We start from the raw sequence: 23243 nt of genomic DNA on the forward strand, positions 1-23243 counted from the left end.
TAGAGGCATCGGTTCAGGAGACCCAGCCCGGGGGCTCCGCTGCACAGTACTGCCGAGGACATGTTTGGTTTTGGACGTGTGCTGTCCAATGACCCCACAGCCGTACATGCCGTATCTGGGCTTTGGAAACTCCTATAGTTTACCAGTATGTCGAAAGCAAAATGCAGGCATATAGATGGCCTACCATTGGGTCCTTGCTACTGGTTACATGCCATTTGAGCCTCACAGTGCACAACACTGGCAGCAGGTTTGATATTACCCTGCATATGGGGAATACATGGGGCCCCCTGCTGGTTGTGCCCGGAACTGATGTTTGCAAGGTCAGTATATTTTTATGTGCCCTCATTTTAAAAGATTTACATTGATTGTGAAACCACAAGGAGAAAATTTAATGTCAGAGCTATAACCCGGGGTAATAGCTTAAACATAAAAGAGAACGATTTGTATCTGCAAGAGCAATGATATGACGGGAGCTGTGGTTTTTTGGTCTTGCGCTGACCTGGGGGCAGGATGCCACACCGCAAACCCGAGAGGCGCCTGCTGTCATGTGACGTCTCGCCGCATCCCTGTCCCCCGGACCTGCGCCACGTTTTCTGATTGTAGGCGTAGGACAGTCATAGAAACCGACACACACAAGATAACAGACCCAGAGCGACCCCCATCGCCTGTATTCTCAAGACTCAACGGAGGAGGGACTTTTAGGGGGGGTGGGGGGGTGAGTGTGGTGCCACTTCATAAAAGGTGGCGGGGTTCGAGAGGACTCGTCCATAATGGGGAGGGGGACTTCAGCAGCCTCCCAGGGACAGACTAAACAAAAATGACACCTCTGTGATACACCAGCCCCTGTGTGACCCTGACAGTCAGTGAGCTTCAAACTGAATTAAAGCCTCTCTGACAGTGTTTTTGCTGGGGGGGGCTAAGCTAGGCTACACTGGAAGGTGCTGGTCACTACGGAGCAGCGCGAGGCGGCTGCCAGGTTGGGCTGGGGGGGGGGGGGGGGGGGCGTCTCTCTTTGCTTTTGTCACGTTTAGTCTGCTTTCCCTTTGCAAAGATTCACCAGGGATGGATTTTCATTGTCTTCCCCTTCAAATCAATAACAATTTACCTTTAATAGAGAATCTTCCACCCCACCATCCAGATATAAAATCCATGCAGCATGTTTATGAAAGTACAACAACATGCATCTGAAATGGGACACATATGAAGACCCACCACCCATGCCTGCTCCCCCCCCCCAGCTGACAAGCCTCACGGCCTCGCTGCTGCCCACGCGCGTGCAGTTTTCTCCGTAGTCAGCCGGGGACGTCAGTTAGAATGCGGTTCAGGGTCGGACCCGAACACAAGCCGGCGGCCCTGAGATGATGAAGGCCGCCTCACAAAGGTGGGAAAGGAAACAATTAGCTGGGAGAGCTGACTGGCGCGGGTCCCGGAGCGTGGTGGTCGGGGGGGAGGTCAGCAGGGCCGACAGCCTTAACAAGATGACAGGATTTACAAAGTGCCCCCCCCCCCCCCCTTACCTGCAGCCTCGCCGTATAACAAGCCGCTGGGGGCTCATGGCTGTAACCCCCCCCCCCCCATTATCAGATTCCAAGGAGGCTCCCACTTCGGCTTTCATCTTCACCTGGCATGGATAATTTCCAGGAAGAATTTCCCCTCTATTCGTTTTCTGTCTTCCCCTCCTGCACCCCCCTGCCCCCCCCGTCCCCCCTCCCCCAGCCGATGCTGTCAGCTTGTAAGATAACTGTGCCTCCCCTTCTGAAGTGGAGGTCTCACTGCTGCATTATATATATATATATATCGACAGTATGTGTGTGTATATATATATGTGTATATATGTGTATATGGTCAGCTCTGCCTCTGGGGGGGGGGGGTTGGTTCTGATGATCCTGTGGCTGTCAGCACCTCCCCCATTACGTTTTTACGACTGTGTACTGCCCCCATACCATCACCATAATATATAGTTTTTTGCTGCTTAACGATGCTTGAAAGTTCATTTAAGCTTGAACTTTCACATTTATCAAAACAGGACTCGTGAGTGACAGCGTCTTGTTTGCCGATGTTCCTGCACCCGATGAAATACAAAGCTTGAAACAAATAATAATCATCATTTGTCTCATTTTACCCAGGTGGACACAGAGCCTTTTGTTGGCCTTTAGCTGAAATGAGGCCATTCCATCTATGGCCCCTAGGAGGCGTCATTGAGCAGTAGGGCAAAGGCACCCATGTTGGGGGTGATGAAAATCCTTCAGTTATCTGCTGTCTCCTCGCCCCCCCTGATGTCAGGAGAAACAGTGACCTTGTACAATCCTTTAATGTAGCTTCAGGATTCTGTTCTTGTACGATCATTTTTTATAATTTAAGCAGGTTGTTACATCACACTGGCCTGTGGAATATTGAGGCACAGCATAAGAAAACTGCTTAGTCAAATGGTCTGACTCACATCACACATGACACAAGCGCAGTGGTACACAACAAGGGGCCATTATACTGGCTGATTATCCAGCCAGCATGGGTGGCAAACTGGCAACGATCAAATGGTTACTGGGGTTAGAAATAAATATGCCATAAAACAAGACAAAACAAATCTGCCCTCAATAAAAACTGTTAGTGTGTAGGTTTAACATCCTGATTGGCTACCTGCACCTCTGCCCAGATACTGGAGCTTGTCCTGTGATTGGCCGTGCCGGGGTGGGCGGCCCGTCCAAATAAGGAGTTATCACTGATTAGTGCTGCTGAGGCTATATCTGCTCTTTCCGTGTCACCGTGGCTGGCTGACACCCCAAAGCTGACAGTGTCGCGACCACGTACTCCGTGATTTTACCTTGCCGTATCATCCAGCCACCATAGCCGCTCCCTGCATCTCATTCTTACCCATAATGCATCGGTAAAGGGCTTAGAGAGATATCATAGCCAGAAATGTAAATGTGCTCATCAGGAGGACCTGGAGATATGTCTAGATGAATGGCCTGTAATGGACATTCAGATTGGAACTATAAGGGTGGGGAAGTGTGAGTTAGTGACTCTGGGAGCCACGCATCCTGTGATCAGCTGTGATCTGATTGGTGCAGGTACAGGCTTGTTTAGGTCGGAAGTAGAGCAGATCTAGACAGGAGATGTGGGTTCAGCGTGATTCCTGTGTGGCCACATCACAGATCGTATGTTAATTGTAGCCTGTAGAGGATAATTCTCTTCTCTTTTATTGATTAGTCTAGAGCAGGGGTCACCGACATGGTGCCCGCGGACACAAGGATGCCCAAAAGGACCACATGAGCCGCCCGCGGGCATGTTCTAAAAGTAGCACAACTCACCAGTGAGCAGCGTCTAAAATGTAATTTTATCCTGTTGCTATTCTTCTTTAATCACACATGGTGATTTGAAAATGACAATATCTAAAAAAAAGCATTTAAAACATGTTAATTATATATGAAGTTTAGATAAGTTTAGGTAAACTCTGTTCTATTCTAGTTCAAAGGTCAGTATTGTGTGCCTGACAAAACTTCAGCGTTCCTGGAGAGTGGGGAGGTGGGGAGCTGAATGCGGTTTCTTATCCCAAAAACATGGCAGAAAAAATAAAGAAAATTTATAATTTTCACAGTGAATGGGAGGAAGAGTTCTTTTTTACTACTGTGAAAGAAACCTGCGTTTGTCTCATTTGCGGGGCAACTGTTGCGGCGATGAAGAGGCACAATGTGGAGAGACACTTCACTACGTGCCACAAAAGCTACCACGCTAACTACCCACCAGGCAGCGCGCTACGGGCGGCAAAAGCCCGCCAGTTAAAGGCAGCTTTGGGCAAGCAGCAGTCTTTTTTCAACAAGACCGGCGAAACACTCTCAAAAAGCAGCCGAAGCCTCATTTAGAGCTAGACATTTTCTGATAAAGAAGAAGGCGGCATGTTCAGATGGGGACGTTTTCAAAGAAGCAATGATGATAATTGCTAACACTGTACTCAAAGACGAGAAAAATGGAAGCGATCTAATCTCCTCTCTCTCCGAAGTTCAACTGGGGGCATTTACGATGGCTACACGGGCGTCTGGGTTATGTCTGGGTTTGTCGGTGGTTAGTGAAAATGGGACATGGTGATTTCCCAAAAATGGGACATTTCCCATGAAATGTTATAGAAGTGTTCTTTCAAAAATGTAAACAATTGCTGAGATTAATATAAAGTGTTGAATATTGATATTATCTGTTTCCCACCTTGTTAAGTCATTGTTGATAAAATCATAAACGTGATTAGTGTCTTCACATAGATGAGTATCATTAATCATTAATCATAACATATAACTAAAGGTAAACTAAGCAAATTTGTGATTTAAGAAGAGTGTATCAAACTGGTAGCCCTTCGTATGGCTCAGCACCCGTGTAGAAGCTCTTAGTTTCAAAAAGGTTGGTGACCCCTGGTCTAGAGTGACTTCTGCCTCCATGACGCTCTAAAACTCATGTGTGTCTCCACTCTGTGGCAGCCCCGGGCCGCCTCAGCTCACCGCTGCAACACCTCCAGCACCAGCACCGGCAGCAGAAGGAGCGGGATGTGGAACCGGCTCGCCCCAAGAACCAGCAGGACAAGGGCCCGGTTCATCCCCGTCCCCAGACCCAGCAGCAGAAGAAGCCTGATGCGACGCCGACTCGCACCTGCCACCAGAACCAGCATAGCACGGTACCGGGTCGCTCCGGTCGCCAGAACCATCAGCAGGTCCCCGACGGTCATCAGCCACCATCCCCACGTGGCCCGGTCCGGTCCCCCAAGCCCTGCCTAGGCTCCAGCTCCCCACCTCGCAAGCAGAACCAGCCTTCGGTCCAGAGACAGCCGTCGCCCCCCACCCCAAACGCACCCCGCCAGGTAAGCAGTCTGAGGTGGGGGGAGGGGGATTTATGCGCGACAATTCAAACAACTCTTTCACTGACCAATAGTGAAACCTTGCCTGTTTCTCCTTTACGTGTCCAAGACCTCTGACAGATGATCACATGTACATGGAATCACTGATTATGCTGTTCCGGGTGCCATGGACGGGAATGCCAGTCAGGAATAATGGGATGGTGTGTTGGTCTTTGCAGTAATACCTGAACCTGCCCACAAGCCCGGTGTACCTTAAGGTCGCCTTCAGATCAGACTCTAGGATGTGGAATGATTCAGTAATTGAAAACCATGGGTTGGTTCTGGATGAAAGCAGCCAGGGGGCCTTTCTAGAGACTCTGGGGACCTTAGGCAAAATAAACACCACAAGCCCCCCAAACTCACCCTCCCTGACATGGTAAAACCTGTGACCATTATTGCAGCATGAAGTCTAATGCTATCAATACAGAGGACTTAATAAACACAAGTCCTTCGTTTTCACTCTTGTTTTTTAAAAAACACAAAAACAAATTTGTCGCTGCAAAGTACTCTGTAACCGGCCGCCCTCGGGGACCCCCTCCCAGCTCGGGGCCCCAGGCCTGTCCCCGTCGCCACGCCCCTGTCTGGTGCAGGTGGCGTTGATTTGAATTCATCCCAATCATCATGCACAGCTCATTGCCTTCCGGAATAAAAGTATGATCTTCTCAGCCTCTGTACCACTCCTACCTTGAGCCCTGTGTGTGTCCGCCCCGCCCGTGCCCCCATCTGCCCGGCCCCATCCCGGCTGTCTGGCCTCCTGTCTGATGTCCGTTTCCCTCCATATCCCCGGTTCTGGTTCTGGAGGAGCTGCCCCAGGAAGTCTGCTCAGGTCCATTCGTCAGTGTCAGCCGCTAATTGGGTTGCGCGGCCCCGCTCCTGAAGCCCGCGACGAGATTATCCATTTGTTATTCCTGCACCTCTCTCCCCCTTGTCAAAAGGCTGGAACACTTCCAGAGGACAAATAGTGTCCGGCTTAATAGCCCCCTGAGTCCTGATGTGTTGGGGACGGAGGGGGGGGGGCATACCCAGGAACATGGCCTCTTTGTGAATGATTGATCCCCCCCACCCCTACCCTCACCGTCTGGAGAATGCCGTACCCCGCCATTAGACGCTCAAGTGTGATCTGCAGTTAAATTTCTGAAGCTCACACCCCCCTGGGTCTCTTAGAGCCGCCCTGATGCATTTCCTGCACTAATTTTCGATGCAGCGTTTTGATGGTTTTGTTTACAGAAGGACCAACACGCTGGCATCGGCAAGCTTCACATGCAAGAGTTGCGTTTGCTTCGATATCGATGTCTAGTATGAGAATCTACAAAAATCTACTTCTCCTTCTATTCTACTTGCAAGTTCTACATTTCGTTCCTGCTGTGCTGATTGGTCTGACAGATCACAAGTGACATCACCCCTTAGACATATGAGGACGACTCGCTCTAGATAGGAAGGCGAAGATAAACACGTGACAGAGGAGTCATGTTTCGCAGTGCAGTATTATGAGGGCTCCCAAGGTTCGAGGGACGTCCCTTGTCACTCCTCATTTGTCAGCATTTTTATGGGGTTTTAATTTGTTCTTCCGAGGGGATGCAAGATTCATAGTAAATGACTCAGTGACAGTTGTAGTTAGCAACAGGTGAAGAATAAGTTACGGTGTTAATTTGCCTTTAGGCTCCTCATGTCAGTGAGGCCCACTTCTTTTTTAATTTACCCTGTCCGCTAAATCACTTCGGCGAACTAATTCACTTCCTGTGGGAGTCGCTCCTCGTCCAGAAGCAAAGAACCAGTGATGGTGTCACAGCGCCGCCCTGGTGGACGCTGGCATTCACCCTATCAGGGTATAATGCGGTCACTTAGATGCCATGTTGTGTGCCCAACCTGTTCCTTCTCCTGTCCCTTATCACGGGAGAACGCTGTCACCTGTCTGTCCTCTACCGGAAGGGCTGGCGAGGAGATTAGCGAATTAGCCTAAGTGTTTAATGGCTGACCGGCGAGCCCGGGGCAGGAGGATCCTCGGAGCGGTGATTGATGAGTGCCGTGTCTCTCCATGGCTGCCGAGCCCCGTCACTCTGGAATTTATCTTAATTAGATCGGAAAGACCTGACACGACAGCGAGGCTCAGGCGATTAAAATGAAAAACAGGAGGAATTACCGGTCAGATTAATCATAATGTCAGACTACAGCTGTAGTGCCGCTGTAATTTGCCACTCCAGTGAGTTATGTCAGCCAAAGCGGCGGCGGGGATGGGGAGAGCCGGTGGCAGCCCTGGGGAGAGCGCTCGCGGGGGTCAGCTGACAGGAAGTGAGGTCGTAGGGCAGAGTGACCCTGCTGATGGGTGTCAGCATGTTTGTAGACCAGGCGGTGGGCGGCACTGGCAGCCAAATTGTCCTCCATCCCCAGCTCCATTGTGTTTTACGTCATGTGATTACGCTATGAACTGCACCTCCTTGCAGTGCCGCACCTCCTGCGGTTCAGCAGCTTTGCCTCCATCCAGGTACGCCCTCATCCCGCAGTCCTGTGGCCCGACGGAGCCCCATCAGGGCCTGACGTTCTAGCAGCTCTTACACGCCGTCTCTGTCACCCTCGAGGGTCTTCAGGCAGCTTTGTCTACCTGCAGCAGAAATCCTTCTACGCCCGCCTTGGTCTTTGCGTGATACTACACGAGATTAGCCGCAGTTACGTCTCCACTTTCGAAAAACTGGGCAGGCCACAAGATTGTCTAAGAGGGCCGGGGGGGGGGGGGGGCAAGCTTATTATTTGGGAGCCGGCCCTGTGCTGTTCTTGTTCTGTAAATCGCCATCCTTGTCACTTACCACTAGAGGCAGCAGTCAGCTCTTAAACAGCATGTTGCGGAAAGGCTGCTGCTTAATGTGATCTCTGTAGCGTATAACCCCGCCTTTGTCCTCCCCCCCAGAGGAATCCTGTCGGCAGCCAGGCCATAACGGCAGCAGCCTTGGGGCACATTGGAAGTCCGTCAGCTTTCGGGAACCCAGTATCCAGCCTGCAGGGGATCAGTGGGCAGCTGGTCACCAACGCACAGGGACAGGTAGGGGGGGGCAGGGGGGGGGGGTCACCAGATATAGAGACTCATTATCTCTGGGATATGACCTCTGACTTCTGTTTCACACTCATCGTGTCTGTGCGTGATTCATTCTTTTTAATTCTGTTTTTCCTAAAATGCAGTGTGTCACTGTACGTTTGTGGCTAAGGGCTGAGCAAGGGTTAAGGTTAGTGTTAGGGGTTAGTGTTAGGGTTAGGGCCTAGGTGTTAGGTGTTTGGATTAAGGGTTAGAGTGTGAGGTAGGGTTAGGGTCCTGGCTTCATGGTGTTTGAGGCCCAGGCTGGACAGATGTCTGATTACGCAGGAACAGCCCCCTTTTAGGTCTCAGGGATGGGGGGGGGGGGGGGGGTTGGTGGGACGGCAGGTCTATCAGCTGCGGGCAAAGATGTCACAGCGGGTCACGGCAGCGACACCAGAGGCAGCGAGAGACAGACTCTAAGCGAGATCGACCTGCTTCCATCAGAAAAACCGGCCTCCCCCCTCCCCACACGCACACCCCCGGTGTGAGAGCGATACAGAGAAAAGGGACGGTGACCCAGATATGACAGGTGGCACTGTGGGGGTGGAGGCCTCCGAAATGGGGCTGATAGCATTTGCCAGCTTCGAGAGCCCCCCAGGTATGAATAAGTAATGAAGGAGAATTAAAGTGCTGACAGGCACATTATTAGACAGCCTCTTCCTGGGGCTTGTTAATGAATAACAGGTGCACTGGTCTGCACCAGTACACAAACTGGTACTGGAAGCTGTGGCGAGCATCACCATTGGCTCCTCGGATCTCAGGGAAACTGTGATTTAATGCATCAAACCGCGAGCGGGTGACCATGACCGTTGGTGCGATCACGCTCGTGTTGCCTCTGTCACTCACACCCCTCCGTACTCCCGTCCGTGGGCCAGATCATTGGGGCGATCCCCCTGCTGCCGAACCCATCCGGACCCTGCGGCCAGCCAGCCAATGGGAGCGTGGGCCTTTCGGTCCAGCCAATCGTGCCCCAGCTGCTCACCAACACCAAAGGACAGATCATCGCCACCGTCATCGGCAATCAGATCCTGCCGGTCATCAACACTCAGGGGATCACGCTGTCGCCAGTGAAACATGACCAGCAGGTAGGACCACCGCATGCCCAGCCTGCAAGAAACGCACATGCATGGATGCATCGTCCGTCCATCCTTCCATCCATCCATCCATTACAGGTGGCACAATGCCATTTTTTCTGATCTGATACGATACAAAAATTTTGAGTGTCTGCCGATACCGATCCAATATTTTTTCCCCTTTATCAACTACTAAGTATTAATTTAAATGAAATATTTATATCAGTACATTTCAATGGACATGGCAAACTATCTGTGTTTAGTGCTGTAGCAACATTGTTTCATTATGGTAGGAATAGGAAAGTAAAACAATAGCTATGCAGCCATGTTGCAGGAAGGAATGCAGCAGGATTTATAGACGTCTGCTTCTTTGTTTTATTTAGTATCAATTTTCTCAAAAATGAACAGAAATATGTTTTGCAAGTGCAGACTGTGCAATGTGCACATTAAACATAATAAAGAAATTATTCATGAAAATATCACTGTATACCCGAAAAAATGCAAAAAAAAAAAAACAATGGAGCACAGATACAACTTTTAAGTAGTAGTTAAGCAAACTTTAAAAAGAATACAACAGACATCTAGTTTGCATAAATGTTATTGTTTTCAGACTTAAGAAAAATCTGGACTAGCCTTAAGTACATCGCATTATGCAGTTTTGCTTTTTTTTCTTCCTTTAGAGTAAAGTGCTGTATTTCCACACAGCCAGATCAGTGCCATCTGTACTATCTATCCATCCATCATCTATCATCTATCCATCAATCATCCATTCCTTCCTTCCTATCTATCTATCTATGCATGCAAGCATCCATCTGTCCATCCATCCATCCATCCATCCATCCATCCATTCATACATCCATCCATCCAACCACGGGTGCTCCATGGCCTTTCATCCAGTATGCAGTCATGGTATGATGTCATGTATATATATTTGAAATCATTTCTCTCCTTAAACCCGCTGAGCTGAAGCTGAGGTGTAGGTGTCTGTCTAGCCAGTGGACATTTACAGCATAAACACCTTCCCGTCAGATTCACTGAGGGACACTGAGCCACCATAAGGCTGCCTGCCTTACCGGCAGCCTTGAAGACGCCAAAAGTGAAGGATCTTGTTGCTTGAAAAGCAGATCTGAGGCTTTGTGCCACCGGCTCTCAGGAACCCGTTCTCGGTCCTGCCAGGTCCCTGTTGTCCCTGTGATACTCCTGGAAGAAAGGGAGCAAACCCATGTCAGGTGGGGACGAAAGCCCTAACAGGGGACTGTGACATTCAGGGCATCAGGCCTGATCCAACGCGTCACCATTTCCTGAGTAAGAGGGACCTTCTCAAGGTCTTCCAGACAATGAATCAAATTCAGTTTGTCATCCTACCAAACGAAGCCTTTTGTGACAGGTCTCTGAATACAAACGCATTCTGTGGAGGAATTTCTGTCAATTGACTGTGGGAGCAGCTTCCTCTAGATGCTTTCTGTAGCCAACCCTTTGGCTGCACGCGCATGCAGACAGATGGAGCCCGTAGAGTGTCTCCACGGCAGAGGTGAACTCTGAGGCACCTTCCAGAGCAAAGGCAGAAGCATAACTGGATGGAGAGTAGCTCTTACTGTGTTTTGGGTAATTTGTTATGATTGTTCTGCTGGATGTCTGGCTCAGTACAGTTTAAAGCAGTACCAGTCGACCCAATTAGTGGCATAGGCAGCCGCCTAAGGCTCCATCTTCTGATTTAGCAAGCCAATTTAATTTTGTCTAGGTTGGGGGGGGGCTGTGAAGCTTGGTTTCTAGTGCCCAGACATGGCTGCTGCCACACCCTGGCATGTAGTACCTGCATGTGTTTCCGTGTGTATGATACCTGCGTGTGGTACCTGTGTATGATACCTGCGTGTGGTACCTGTGTATGATACCTGCGTGTGGTACCTTCATGTGTTACCTGTTTGTAATACCTATGTGTGGTATCTACATGTGGCACATGCGCGTGATACCTACGTATGGTACTTGCATATGGTACCTGCATGTGATACCTGCATGTGATACCTGCGTGTGATACCTGACTCTGACAGTGCAGGGTTTCTGGGGGTTTTACCTCAGGATAAGGACCCCCACCCCTCTGCTTCACAGCTGCCACCTGCCCCGCAACGCCAGCCCGGCCCCCCTTCGTCTCAGGCCAGCCTACTTCACCTCCCCCACAACCACGCCTTCTCCCCGAGTCCCATGCGTCAGGCCTCCTCCTCCTCTTCTTCCTCCTCCTCTCCCACCACTTGTCCCGCTTCTGGACTCAGTGTCGGTCAGCTGGTGAGAGGTGAGTATCTGCGATTCCATGCACTTCATATTGCAATCAGTGCCACATGCAGGATGGGAGAGTGACGGATGAAGCGCATGGTGTATTTCACCAATAAACAGCCCCAGTCATTGTGCATGTACGTGATTAGGGATTGCCACTGAGGCAACACGCTCCCATCTCTGTAATGTTATTTCCTGTTATTTCCAGGAAAGGTGAAATATTACAGCAGCCTGTCTGTGTTTATGGAAAAGGGAACAGTGCCATATCCCTCCAGACAGTTCTAGAAAAATCCTGACCATTACCGGGAGTGAAATTGACATCATAAAAAAGGTCGGACAGACTCGTCTCTGATGACGTTTGTTTGTTTGACTGTAATGAACGGTGACGTCTCCCACTGGTGAGGTGGTTTTAAAGGCCTAACTGGTCTCTGTACATATTAGCCTTTGATGTTTTACTGTGAGAGTGAGTCATTCGGTCACATGGAGAGTGATTTTCTTTCCAATTAATGTTTCAATGAAAGACTTTTTATTCACTGTAAGTATCGGCATTCTTTTCAATCTGGAATTTCAGACAGACATTATTAAATTAAGTTTAGCTATTTTAGGGCGATACAGTGGGCCACTCCTCCAGATTTGGGGCGCTGGATCCTGTGCGCTGTGACGGATGGACAATCTGTCCAGGGTGTACCCCTGACCTGTTCAACACCCCCCCCCCCCCTCCCGGTCCCTACCGAGGTTAATAGGTTGAAATATTGATGGATGGAATGATGGATGGGTAACTATATAAAACTGATTTGACGGAAATTAGCAATAGCATTTGAATGTTGATCACTTATCTGTCTTTGTGTAGCTGTGCTTATGAGGCACTCAAAACTTATGAAAAATGTTCTGTTGCACTGCAGTTTTCCATAGCCACTTATCCACAAAAGGTTAACAGTCAAACACATCATAAATTACCTAAGCTCGTCAACAGAAAGGCCCTTCAGTTAAAGTAGTTAAACAGTGTGTGAGGATTTTAACCAAAAGCAATACTCTTCTGCTGTTGTTCTTTTAATTAAAGAGAACCATTTTGATTAGTTTAATCTCCATTATGTACATAACGTTCCTAACAGATAGTGTATTTAAACTCTCCATCCACTTCTGCTGCTCTGTGAGAATGAGAATATATTTGTTAGTGCAATGGCATAGGATGGAGTTTGATATTGGAGGGAACACAACTTAATAATTTAAATACAAAGGTCTCTTTATTGAGGTGGATGAATGAAGCCAAATTAAACATTGGGGGGGGGGGGGGGGTACACTCCCCAGGCCCTACACCCCATTGATACTTTTGAAAATAGCTCAGAATATCATACTGCAGGATCTCTAGACATAGGACAATAGACTGAAATGCGGATCTGTGTATATGTACGGCCGTCTTCAGAAGGGATGTATGTGTTCCACACAACTGCCTGTGAGTTTTACTGTAATAACCGCAATGAATTATTTACCGCTGATTCGCACAGCTGTTCATTTGTCCCGCATGTACATCACAGTCACTCAGCCTGTCCGTAACGAGACGGATAAAAGAGGCGTGTTTCCTCACTCGAGAGCCGGCGTGTGGAGGTGCTACGTGAGTTCATGAGGTCACCCCTCTCCAGACCCCCAGGTCGCCCCCGGCGAGGTAGACGGCGTCAGCCTGGAGGAGATCCGCGAGTTCGCCAAAGCATTCAAGGTCCGCCGCCTGTCCCTGGGCCTGACGCAAACTCAAGTGGGCCAAGCGCTGTCCGCTGCCGAGGGGCCTGCCTACAGCCAGTCTGCCATCTGCAGGTAACATCGTGTAACTGCATCCTACCTCCATCGCACTGAGAAGGTTGAGGGATTCTCTGCGGTTATTCCTTATTTTTGATGTATTTATTGTTCTGCATTAGTCTGCTTTCTCTATTTCAGCTTAATTTTGATAAAATATGAAAGAGGAGTAACAAATTAATATGTGCGAGTAACATGCAAAGTCCAGGTGTGTATTTCATTAAATACCAGAGGATCACATTACACATGCCTGTGGGATTCAGGAGGTTGAAAAGCCATAGGTCACATGACCTTTCCTGCTATTTATTTGCTAATTTTAATGCTCTTTTAAAACGGGTGTGCACAGCTGCCCTGTTTACATACCTGAATGTCTGCATTTCTTTTTGAAAGTTTCATCACATCTTCGTTTCTGGACATCAGGTTGAAGCTGCCTGAAATTCGGACCTTAAAATTGTGAGGGATGTCAATATCTCACACAACTTTCAAATATTTACGTCAGCTAAGGTCTCAAAAAGGAGTCACTTAAAACAAACTGTATTATTCATTTTGCTATTTTTTTCCCTGTGGGCTACAGGTAAAATAACAGCCGTTGAATAAGAAACATAAATTCCAGTGGCGAATCCAGTGTTTTTAAGCACTTAGGGCCTGGTGTCTTCCTGTCTGTGCAGAACCTTTACGTTGAGCACTTTGGTCTGTCCTGAGCATGAGGAGCCAGCAGCTGCACACCCACACAGTACATTAATGCTTCCCAATCCGGTCCTCAGGGATCCATAGACAGTCCACGTTTTTGCTCCCTCCCAGGTCCCAGGGAGATGGGAGGGAGCAAAAACATGAACTGTCTCTGGGTTTCTGAGGACCGGATTGGGAAGCACTGCAGCAGATGTTAAAACGCCAGAATACTGCAATAGACCTTCATACCATGACAACACCATGTGGGAAATGTATTTACATGAAACATTTTATGTCGGTCAGGTTATTCAAGAACATGGAAAGTTTTGAAAACATGTCAAAAGGTGTATTACAGTGAATCATGTTAAATGCACTTCATGTTCATGCTTTTCTGAGTTCCTCAATCAAAATTCCATGTTTCAAACGGAAATGTATTACTTTTCTTTGTTTAGCATATATAACAGCCACTTTAATTGCTACATGGTTTTATTTGGTCATAAGACTCTGATAGACTGTTAACGTATTAATGTATTTTAATAATAACATATGAATTATATTTTTATGCATGTTGTTCCTGTCTCTGTGTATGTCTTGGTATAATGGGCCAAATATTCACATGCTAAAGTCAAATTGATAAATTATCATTTATGCTTTTTTTTATCCAAATGCTTTACATAGAGACTGTGATATTATACCTTATTAGCTTGTGATGTTTATGGTCTCTGTTGGCTGGTGGGAGGGGAACCATTGTTTGTAGTTCTGGGGCTCTGGGGAAGACAAAGTGATGTGCGCATGGCTCGTGATGACTTCCTGCTGCACCATTGGCCTCTTCCGATAGCCACAGCAGGCAGGGCATACCGGGCCTGGTGGCGGTACCCTAGTAAGACTGTTCTTCTCTCAATTTCCCCCCCCAGACACACCATCCTGAGAAGCCACTTTTTCCTACCGCAGGAAGCCCAGGAGAACACTATAGCTAGCAGTCTGAGAGCCAAACTGAACCCCGGCCTTTTATATCCTGCCAGGTTTGAGAAGCTGGATATCACCCCAAAAAGCGCACAGAAGATTAAGCCCGTTTTGGAGCGCTGGATGGCCGAGGCTGAGGCCCGGCAACACTCGGGAATGCAGAACCTGACCGAGTTTATCGGCAGCGAGCCGTCCAAGAAACGCAAGAGGAGGACCTCATTTACTCCACAGGCGCTGGAGATCTTAAACATGCATTTCGAGAAAAACACGCACCCCTCCGGCCAGGAGATGACGGAGATCGCGGAGAAGCTGAACTACGACCGCGAGGTGGTGCGAGTCTGGTTCTGCAACAAGAGACAGGCGCTTAAAAACACGATCAAGCGGCTGAAACAGCCAGATATCGGGTCAGGCCTCAGCGTGGACATCACTGACTCGCTCATGGACACAGCGGAGAAACTCCCTTAAACACGGGATAAACCAGTGACCAAAAAATAGAGACTCCAGGGCTATTCCAGGGCCATGCCAAGATGGGAGCCATGGACTTGGCATTGAAACATGTCTTTTTTTTTCCGAAGAAAGTCAAAATTACCAGTGGACAGCTTTTTGGTGATTACGAATGAGACGTATAAAGTACTTTTTATGTTTAAAATATACCTGTGGAAATGTAAATCAGAAAGCTAGTTCTTCTGTGAATATCAAGTATACAAAAATACTTTGGTATGGAAGGTGACAACTGAAGTCTTTGTAGAAGTCTTGCATAAGGAGTTTAGTTTGATAATCAAATTTTGTTTAAGAATCAACCAACTGCAAACCAAAGTCTAGCTAATAAGTCAGATGCTAGTTACACACCTACTTTTTATGTGTAAATGTCTTCTAAATTTCTACATTTATACTGATGGAAAACAAACGATGACTAATCTAGGGGGCGGCGAAACCGCTTGAAACATTTATTTAACGTTTCGTTGCACTGTTGCTTTGCTATTTAAACTGATTTTTATATGAATGCAGTGAGCTTAACTGGACGGCCAACGGCAACTGTTTTTGCGATTTTTTAAAAAAAAATGTTTTTTCTTTCATTGGTTTCTCCCAAAGATTTCAGCTGCTGTAAGCAATCATTCCATTCAGCAGCGCGTGCAGTCTGCCCTGTATCTGTATTGCCCCCACGCCCCCCCATCTTCCTGTTTAATTACCTGAGGCAAATACGCAGAGTGATAATTACTCCTGTGCAGCAGATCCTCTTCTATCTTGTTTTTTTTTTTGTTGAATAATTTCCTACAAGGTATCGATTAGCTTATGAAACTCTATGGGGAAAATGGATGTGGATTTGCTGCAGTTTTAGATGATCGCATGTGCGGGAAGATGGGCCAGCCAAAGAACATCTATAACTATCTATAAAGCAGCACCTGCGTCCTTTGGTTATAATCACTGTATCTCTAACCACGTGTACAGTTTCGGGAATGAAGAAGGATCCCGCTGGTGCCCGTTTTAACACAATCGCAATAGTGGCTGTGAGTCTCCTCTCCTTTAAAACATTGATAATGTCACTCCGTCTATAAACGCTCGCCTGGGGTCAGAATGTGCCCCGGCCGGTGCTTATAGTAATAACATGCGTGCAGTTAGCGGAGAAGCGGGGCTCGCATGATTATTTTACAAATGCATTTAGACATAATCAATTATTTACAATGAGCAAGGCAGCCTGGCCGCAGGAACCCTCCGCCGTGTTTCTCTATTCCTGCGAAAACACATCAGACCCGAGGACCTCAATGAGAATGCATTATACCCCTAAAAGTGCACCATCGTACAAATAGAGCTTCATTTGATGTGAACTTATTGTCATTAAATGTGTCAGATTCTATTATAGCTTGACCCTGCAAGAAAAGTGGCGTTTTACGCTTTAAAACGTGACCATGTCTGCCGTTTCACATCTGTTAGTCTTTCAGCAAATCCGTCTGTTGAATTATGATTCATTGTTTGTTATTTCCAAAGTTATTTTGTATGAACATTGATTTTTTTTTTATTATGTTATACAAGTAATTATTTTAAATGTAAATAAAAGATTTGTTTTTTGTTCCAGTGAATATTTTAATATTGTCATAGCAAGGCAGGAACTTGCTGTTTGTATATGTTTGAATGGCTGTTTCTTATCTGTTGGCATTAATGTATGTGATCCGTGTACGTGCAGGGCGGCAGTAATCAGGAGGACTGACGTGTTTCGGTTCAATCTCTTTCCTGACTTCACAACACAGTCATTATCTAAGCGCAGGTGGCTGGCTAGCGGTGTTCTGCATGTGACAGGTTGTCAGTCTGCCACTTCTGATGCTACACGGATTCCTTTCCATTCCCGTTTCTTCTGGTGGGTGATGGAGGTGCAGTAACAGTATTCCTGGCAGCCTGGGACGAGAATTTTCGTTTTACAGGGTGGTTTGGCAAGACTCATTAATATTTATAAGAGAGGCCATTTGATTGGCCGGTGAACTCTGTCTAAGACATTCACTGGCCAATGTGGTAGCACCTCATGAATATAGATGAGTTTTCCGAATATCCCTGTAAAATGAAAATTAGCACCTGGGATTCCTTGCTAGTTTGTGTGCTACTTTCAGTTTATGTATAATCCAGTGAACAAGCTGACCAGTTTCAGATGTTCAGCTGCTAATGCTGCACATTAAAAATAATAATTTACTTAAGTTATTTTCATTGGCAATGCAAAGCAAATGACTCGTTTGAAAGTTCCCAAAGACTAGAACACTATTATCATCCAGCTGCCAAGTCTGACGGAGAATGATTCTCACCTCCCCTGGTTACTGAAACCTACTTTCAGTGTCTGTGTTTTTTTTAATTATCTTGTTTCAGTCACTTTATATTTGTGGTGTTTTATATTTTCACAGTGTGATAGTAAACAGAAGAAATCCACAAAACAAAAAATACATAACAGAATCTTTTGAGACAAGTATATGAATGATCTTCAAGAGATTATTTTATCATGGTGATATTTTATGCTTTATGAACCTGCCCCTTGACTTTGAAGAAATTATAACTGTTTATGCCGTTTCTTTTCAAATTTCTTCTGGAAATCTGTGGTCAGTGGGATTTATCCATTCAGCTTACAGTACGTTACTGCTCATCTGCTACAGGTTTGCAGTGGATAGGATTTTTGTGCTCTACAAATTGTCAGTTCTTTATATATTTATATATTGTTATGCAATGTTGTATAATTGCATGTATCCGTGTTGTCTTCTGTCAATTTAATTTTTGATCGACATTCATATGTTCTGACATTTTCAGCCTTTTCTGATGTCATGACTTTTTCCCCAAATCCAGAATACGGACAAAAGTATTGGGACACCCGCCTGTTACACCTACAGGAACTTCCATGACATCCCATTCTAAACCCATAGTCATCAACATGGAGTCGATCCCTCCCATTTGCTGCTGGAACAGCTGCCAGTCTTCTGGGAAGACTTTCCACAAGATTTTGGAGTGTGTCTGTGGTAATTTTTGCCCATTCATCCAGAAGAGCATTTGTGAGCTCAGGCACTGATGTTGGACATGAAAGCCTGGCTCCCAATCTCCGTTCTGCTTCATGGGGATGGGGTTGAGGTCAGGGCTCAGTGGGGACCAGTCAAGTTCTTCCACACCAGACTCACCCAACCATATCTTTATGGATGTTGCTTTGTGCACTGGGGCACAGTCATGCTGGAACAGAAAGGGCTCTTCCCCAAACTGCTCCCACAAAGTCAGAAGCATAGAATTTCCCAAAGTGTCTTGGCATGCTGAAGCATTAAGAGTTCCCTTCACTCAACCTAAGGGGCCTAGGCCAACCCCTGAAAAACAACCCCATACCATTATCCCTCCGCCATCAAATTTACAGTCGGGACAATGCAGTGAGCCAGGTAACGTTCTCCTGGCATCTGCCAAACCCAGACTCGTCCATCAGACTGCCAGACAGTGAAGCGTGATTCATCACTCCACAGAACATGTTTCCACTGCTCCAGGGTCCAATGGCAGTGTGCTTTACACCACTCCATCCGATGCTTGGTATTGCAGTCGGTGATGCGAAGCTTGCATGCAGCTGCTCGGCCATGGAAGCCCATTCCATGAAGCTCCCACTGCACAGCTTTTGTGCTGAAGTTAATGCCAGAGGAAGTTTGGAACTCTGCAGTTATTGAGTCATCAGAGTGTTGGTGACTTTACGGACTATATGCCTGAGCTCTGTTACTGTTGCTTCTCAACACTTCTACTTTGCAATAATACCACTTACAGTTGACCATGCAATACCTAGCAGGGAAGAAATTTCACTTTTCACTTATTGCAAAGGTGGCATCCTATGAGACTATCACACTTAAATTCAGTGAGCTCTTCAGAGCGACCGATTCTTTTACAACTGTTGCAAAGGGTCTGAATGAAACACCTGAATTCAGTGATTACGAGGTTGTGTCCCAATACATTTGTCAATATAGTACGTTATGTACACAGCAAGTATCGTGGAGAAATACCTTGTCAAACATCAGTCTGATTCTGTTCAGTATCATTTTATGTGCATTATCAGTGATTATAATAATGAGTACTTATTATAGTTTAATGCACATTTTCGGGAAAGTTAAGATGATTTACACATGACTGCACATTTCACAAGCAACTGAAACAACTGAAATATCAAAGTATTTAAAAACTGGTTGCAAGAGACTAGAAAGGTCCAAACCGAATTTTATAACACTTAGTAATAATGGCGTCATTGTTTCACCCTCTTTCGTTTATTGGAAGGTTTAATTTGTTTTATGTTTTCCTTTTGGAGGACTTTAGTAGAGGTGTGGTAAGCACTGTTCGGGTCCTCGTGCGTAGCTGTCAGCTTACATAATTAATCCGCACATGAGAGTAATGAGAGTAACGAAATGTTAAACTCATTAATCTCAACAGATGGACAGCTACCTGTTTACACACCTAACCCGCTTTACTCAACAGAATTCTAACCGGGTTACTGCCAAAAACAATCGTTTGTACTTGGAAATATGAAATGGAGAAATTTTATCAAGGGGGTGGTATATAAAACGAGAAAACCAACAATGATCATTTTATTACTTAGAAATCAGACCGTGTTTTAAACCATGTTAAAATCTTCCCGTCTTCCCTGCCTTTGCATCCTGTGTGTGTCTCTCTTTGATCACCCATTAATGTTCGCATATGAAGGACTCCATGGCAATACTGAAACCAAAACAGGGAGCAAGTGCACCATCTTTTCTCTAGCTGGACCAAAGCTCGATCTACTGTAGTCACAGTATATGCACACTGTACAGATATGGCTTAACGTGACAATCCTGCAATATGAACTGCTGTTTAAAAGTTTAAGATGTATCAATGGACAAATAGAAAAGGACTCTTTTACCTCAGTACCCAGTAAGCAATGACGCATGACACGTGATGTAGACATTCAAAACGGAGGTAAATGGACATTTTTATCGGTACATTTCGGTAAGCGGTGTCGTCAGTGTGAGAGGTGTGTTTAATCACACCCGAAAGACATGGTTGTCTGCATTGTTTTCTTCTGTGAAATTGTTTCCCAGATCTGTACAGTGCTGTTGAAGTATTTGCTGTTGTGTTTCTTTGCTCGATTTCTCTCCATTCTGAAGTTTACGCTGCTTAACGTTCAGTCAGCAGACAATACCTTTGTGATCTAAACGACAAAGACTCAACACAGGTTTGTTTAAATGTATATTTGCCAGAGGTGGAAAGTTCAGGTTCAGAAAGTACAAGTCCAGCCAAGATTTCGTTTCAACCAACCAGTTGAGTACTCTGTGAATGTGACTCTTTATACTCTATTGGGTGGTTGAAACAAAATCTTGGTCTGGATCTGTATTTTCTGGACCTGAGCTTTCCATCTCTGATAGTTTCATAACTAAAAAGCCACATATGGAAGTGTAATTAAGCAGCCAAAATTAATGAACTTTCACTTTCCTTTAATCTTTTAGATTAAATCTGTACCTGATCTCTGGAGCAATATCTGTATTGTTAATAAAGTCAGTGTTGCTATATGACTTCACTTTTGGTCTTTGTTCTATAAACCTGAGGGTACCACCAGTGCCCCCTGCTGTCTTTTTTTTTGTCTGCAGAGTCAGATTAATAATCTTGCAATCACATCGTGTAACATACATGAGACACCATGTGAATGAGGATTACATCATGCCATTGGTCTACCATCACTCCAGCACCATTTACATTTATATATGTGGAAGATCTTAGATGATAGCAAGACATAGTCTGTCGATTAGGAGCTCTTTGGAGGGCACGTCTGATAACTGGAAGGTCGTGAAACATTCAGATTCTTCTCAGCTACGGATGAGTGAATGAAGATCAGGAGAAGTCTGGGGTTGGCGTGGTGGTTTGTGGGATACTGTATCAGATGATTAGTATAGATATAGAAAGATGGAAGGAAGAAAGGAAGAGGAAGAAAGTCAAGGTCAACCTCAACAAAATGCAGGTATTATGAGTCAGTGTCTCTCCCAAACTTCCATTAAATTTCCTCGTTTATTGCTTGCTCATCTTCTTCGAAGACTCCAGCCCGGCTTAGTGGCCTATCGCCTGCTCCGAAAGTCTACTGAAGCATGTGACAGACTAAAACGACTTTCAGAACTGGGGGGGGTGTGAAATATTATGACATGTCTGCAATCTGAAAGGATTACAACCTACATATCAGCCCAGAACACAGAACAAAGTGGCATGCAGATGGGTCTGAAATTGCTGCTTTGTCTGCCAGCGGCGGCTCAGCTGTTTATTTAGCTTATCTCTGGAGTGGCACCCGGACAGCCCAGCGTTCTTGGTAAATGAACTGTCAACATCACCCACTCTGAACCCTTACTGTCCTGGCAGCCTGCAAGGTCGAGTCTCTGGAGAAATGCCTGTTTCTGCATAGATCTTTGATATCTAGCAGGACAGGAGGGATGACAGCACTCGCAGTCACTTTACCACGATTTGGGATGTAACGAGCTTGAGGACACGCTTTGCACCTGGTAAACCTTAATTAATTATTTTAATTAAAGCTGATTATTTAAGTTTATTAACACTGACTCCTCTTGCCGGATTATACCCTGTCCACTCAGCGCCATGACATCACAGGGCAAGCTTGTGTTTCGAACGACAGTGTTTGTGCGAGGAGTTTTAGAGATGGATCTGAGTGTGGTTCATTTTGGTCGAGCTGGGCTCAATGCCATTCATCTCTCCCACCCAGTTATATGGGAAAGGCTGTAATTTTAGCCTTAGGGAGCATTAAGTGTAGCTGAAAAAAGGAATAGAAGAGAGGATGAGTCAGTGAGAGATTGCAGAGCAGGGTGCATTTTCTAACCTTCAGAGCCTGCGTCGGCCTCTCTATCACTGCCGTTACACGACCCCTTCACACTCCTCCAGGAGCACAAACATGGGGGCCGGGTGGCTGCCCTATAAGGACCCTGTTAGTGCTCATGCGCTCACTGCTCTCAGCTTAAAAACACAACTAGTGTTAGAATTATGTAAGTGCACAAGCGCCAGAGCACCACTGAAACATTCATAGATTTACTGCTTTATTCTAACAGAAAAAAAAATCATGTTAAGTATTAACTTGATGAAGATGAAGTTGACAATTGCATTCAACATGAAATATAGGTTATTTTAGAATGTCTGCATGTGGCCTGCTTACAATGCTTGCCGTTTGAAAGAACATTGTGACAGATCTTTGCTTTTTTTATAGGTTGCATTTTCCTGTATTGCGTACTGCTGTGGTCCGTGTGACCAAAACTGCATCCGGCACAATTTAAGGCAGCTCAGTTCTCAACTTGTTCAGAACCCAAAACCTGCAACAGCGGAACACAAGAGAATGAAGGAAAAGGCAGCGAGTATAGATGTTTTGGATAAAAGTGACATCATTGTTTGAGTTGTTCATCTTCTGTGAAATCGGTTGGGCACCGTGGGAGTGGAAAATTTTGAAGCCATATGCAGGCTATTAGGGATGTGTGCACTTTACTGTGCCCACCTAAAAACAGGGGGGGGGGGGGGGGTGGGGGAGACCGTGGGAACGTAATCACATACAGTGAGTGGTTTGTGATGGTCGACAGTTTGATGAGTTTAAAGACTCAGCACTGGGCCTGTGTGTGCCGGGGTGTGTATGAGCATACGTGTGTGTGAGCCTGTTAGTGTTTGTGTGTGTCGGTGTGTTTGTTATTCTCAGAAACAAACAGCCCAAAGTGGTGAAGTTGCCGGCGTCTGTTTCCACGGCGACTGGCCAGTGCTGTGCGCCCACTGTCAGGGTGCGAGGTATCAGTGCAGGATGCAGGCAAATCCGCTTTGATTCCTCCGTTAACTCCAGCGGTACCTGCAGGGTGCCAATGGTGATGTGCCAAATGTCTGCGGGGTCCTCTGTGTCCCCGAGATGGAGGTGGCGGCATGATCGCCGGGAGCACTCGGCGTCCGGAGCTCTGCTGATCCCCGCGACATCGCCCTGCCTCTCTGAAAGCGGGCCTCGACTGTCCTGGGCTTGATGAAAGAAAGCGTAGATTTACAGTGTTCACAGAGCACG

The 23243-nt window shown here is 46.4% G+C and overlaps 1 protein-coding gene across 3 annotated transcripts in view; it reads left to right on the plus strand.

The window, feature by feature from the left end:
- The window catches only part of LOC111846194 (POU domain, class 6, transcription factor 2-like), a 52312-nt gene extending 35538 nt beyond the window's left edge, over positions 1-16774 (plus strand). For all 3 annotated transcript variants that reach the window (XM_023816155.1, XM_023816154.1, XM_072711267.1), the window contains exons 4-9: positions 4464-4840; positions 7779-7910; positions 8819-9028; positions 11123-11303; positions 12925-13093; positions 14656-16774. In XM_023816155.1, the coding sequence (XP_023671923.1) occupies positions 4464-4840; positions 7779-7910; positions 8819-9028; positions 11123-11303; positions 12925-13093; positions 14656-15169 (1583 nt within the window). In that variant the 3' untranslated portion in view covers positions 15170-16774. The remainder of the gene's footprint in view (positions 1-4463; positions 4841-7778; positions 7911-8818; positions 9029-11122; positions 11304-12924; positions 13094-14655) is intronic.
- The last annotated feature ends 6469 nt before the right edge of the window (positions 16775-23243 follow it).

This window comes from Paramormyrops kingsleyae, chromosome 4, assembly GCF_048594095.1.
Source record: "Paramormyrops kingsleyae isolate MSU_618 chromosome 4, PKINGS_0.4, whole genome shotgun sequence".
NCBI classification, from domain to species: Eukaryota; Metazoa; Chordata; class Actinopteri; order Osteoglossiformes; family Mormyridae; genus Paramormyrops; species Paramormyrops kingsleyae.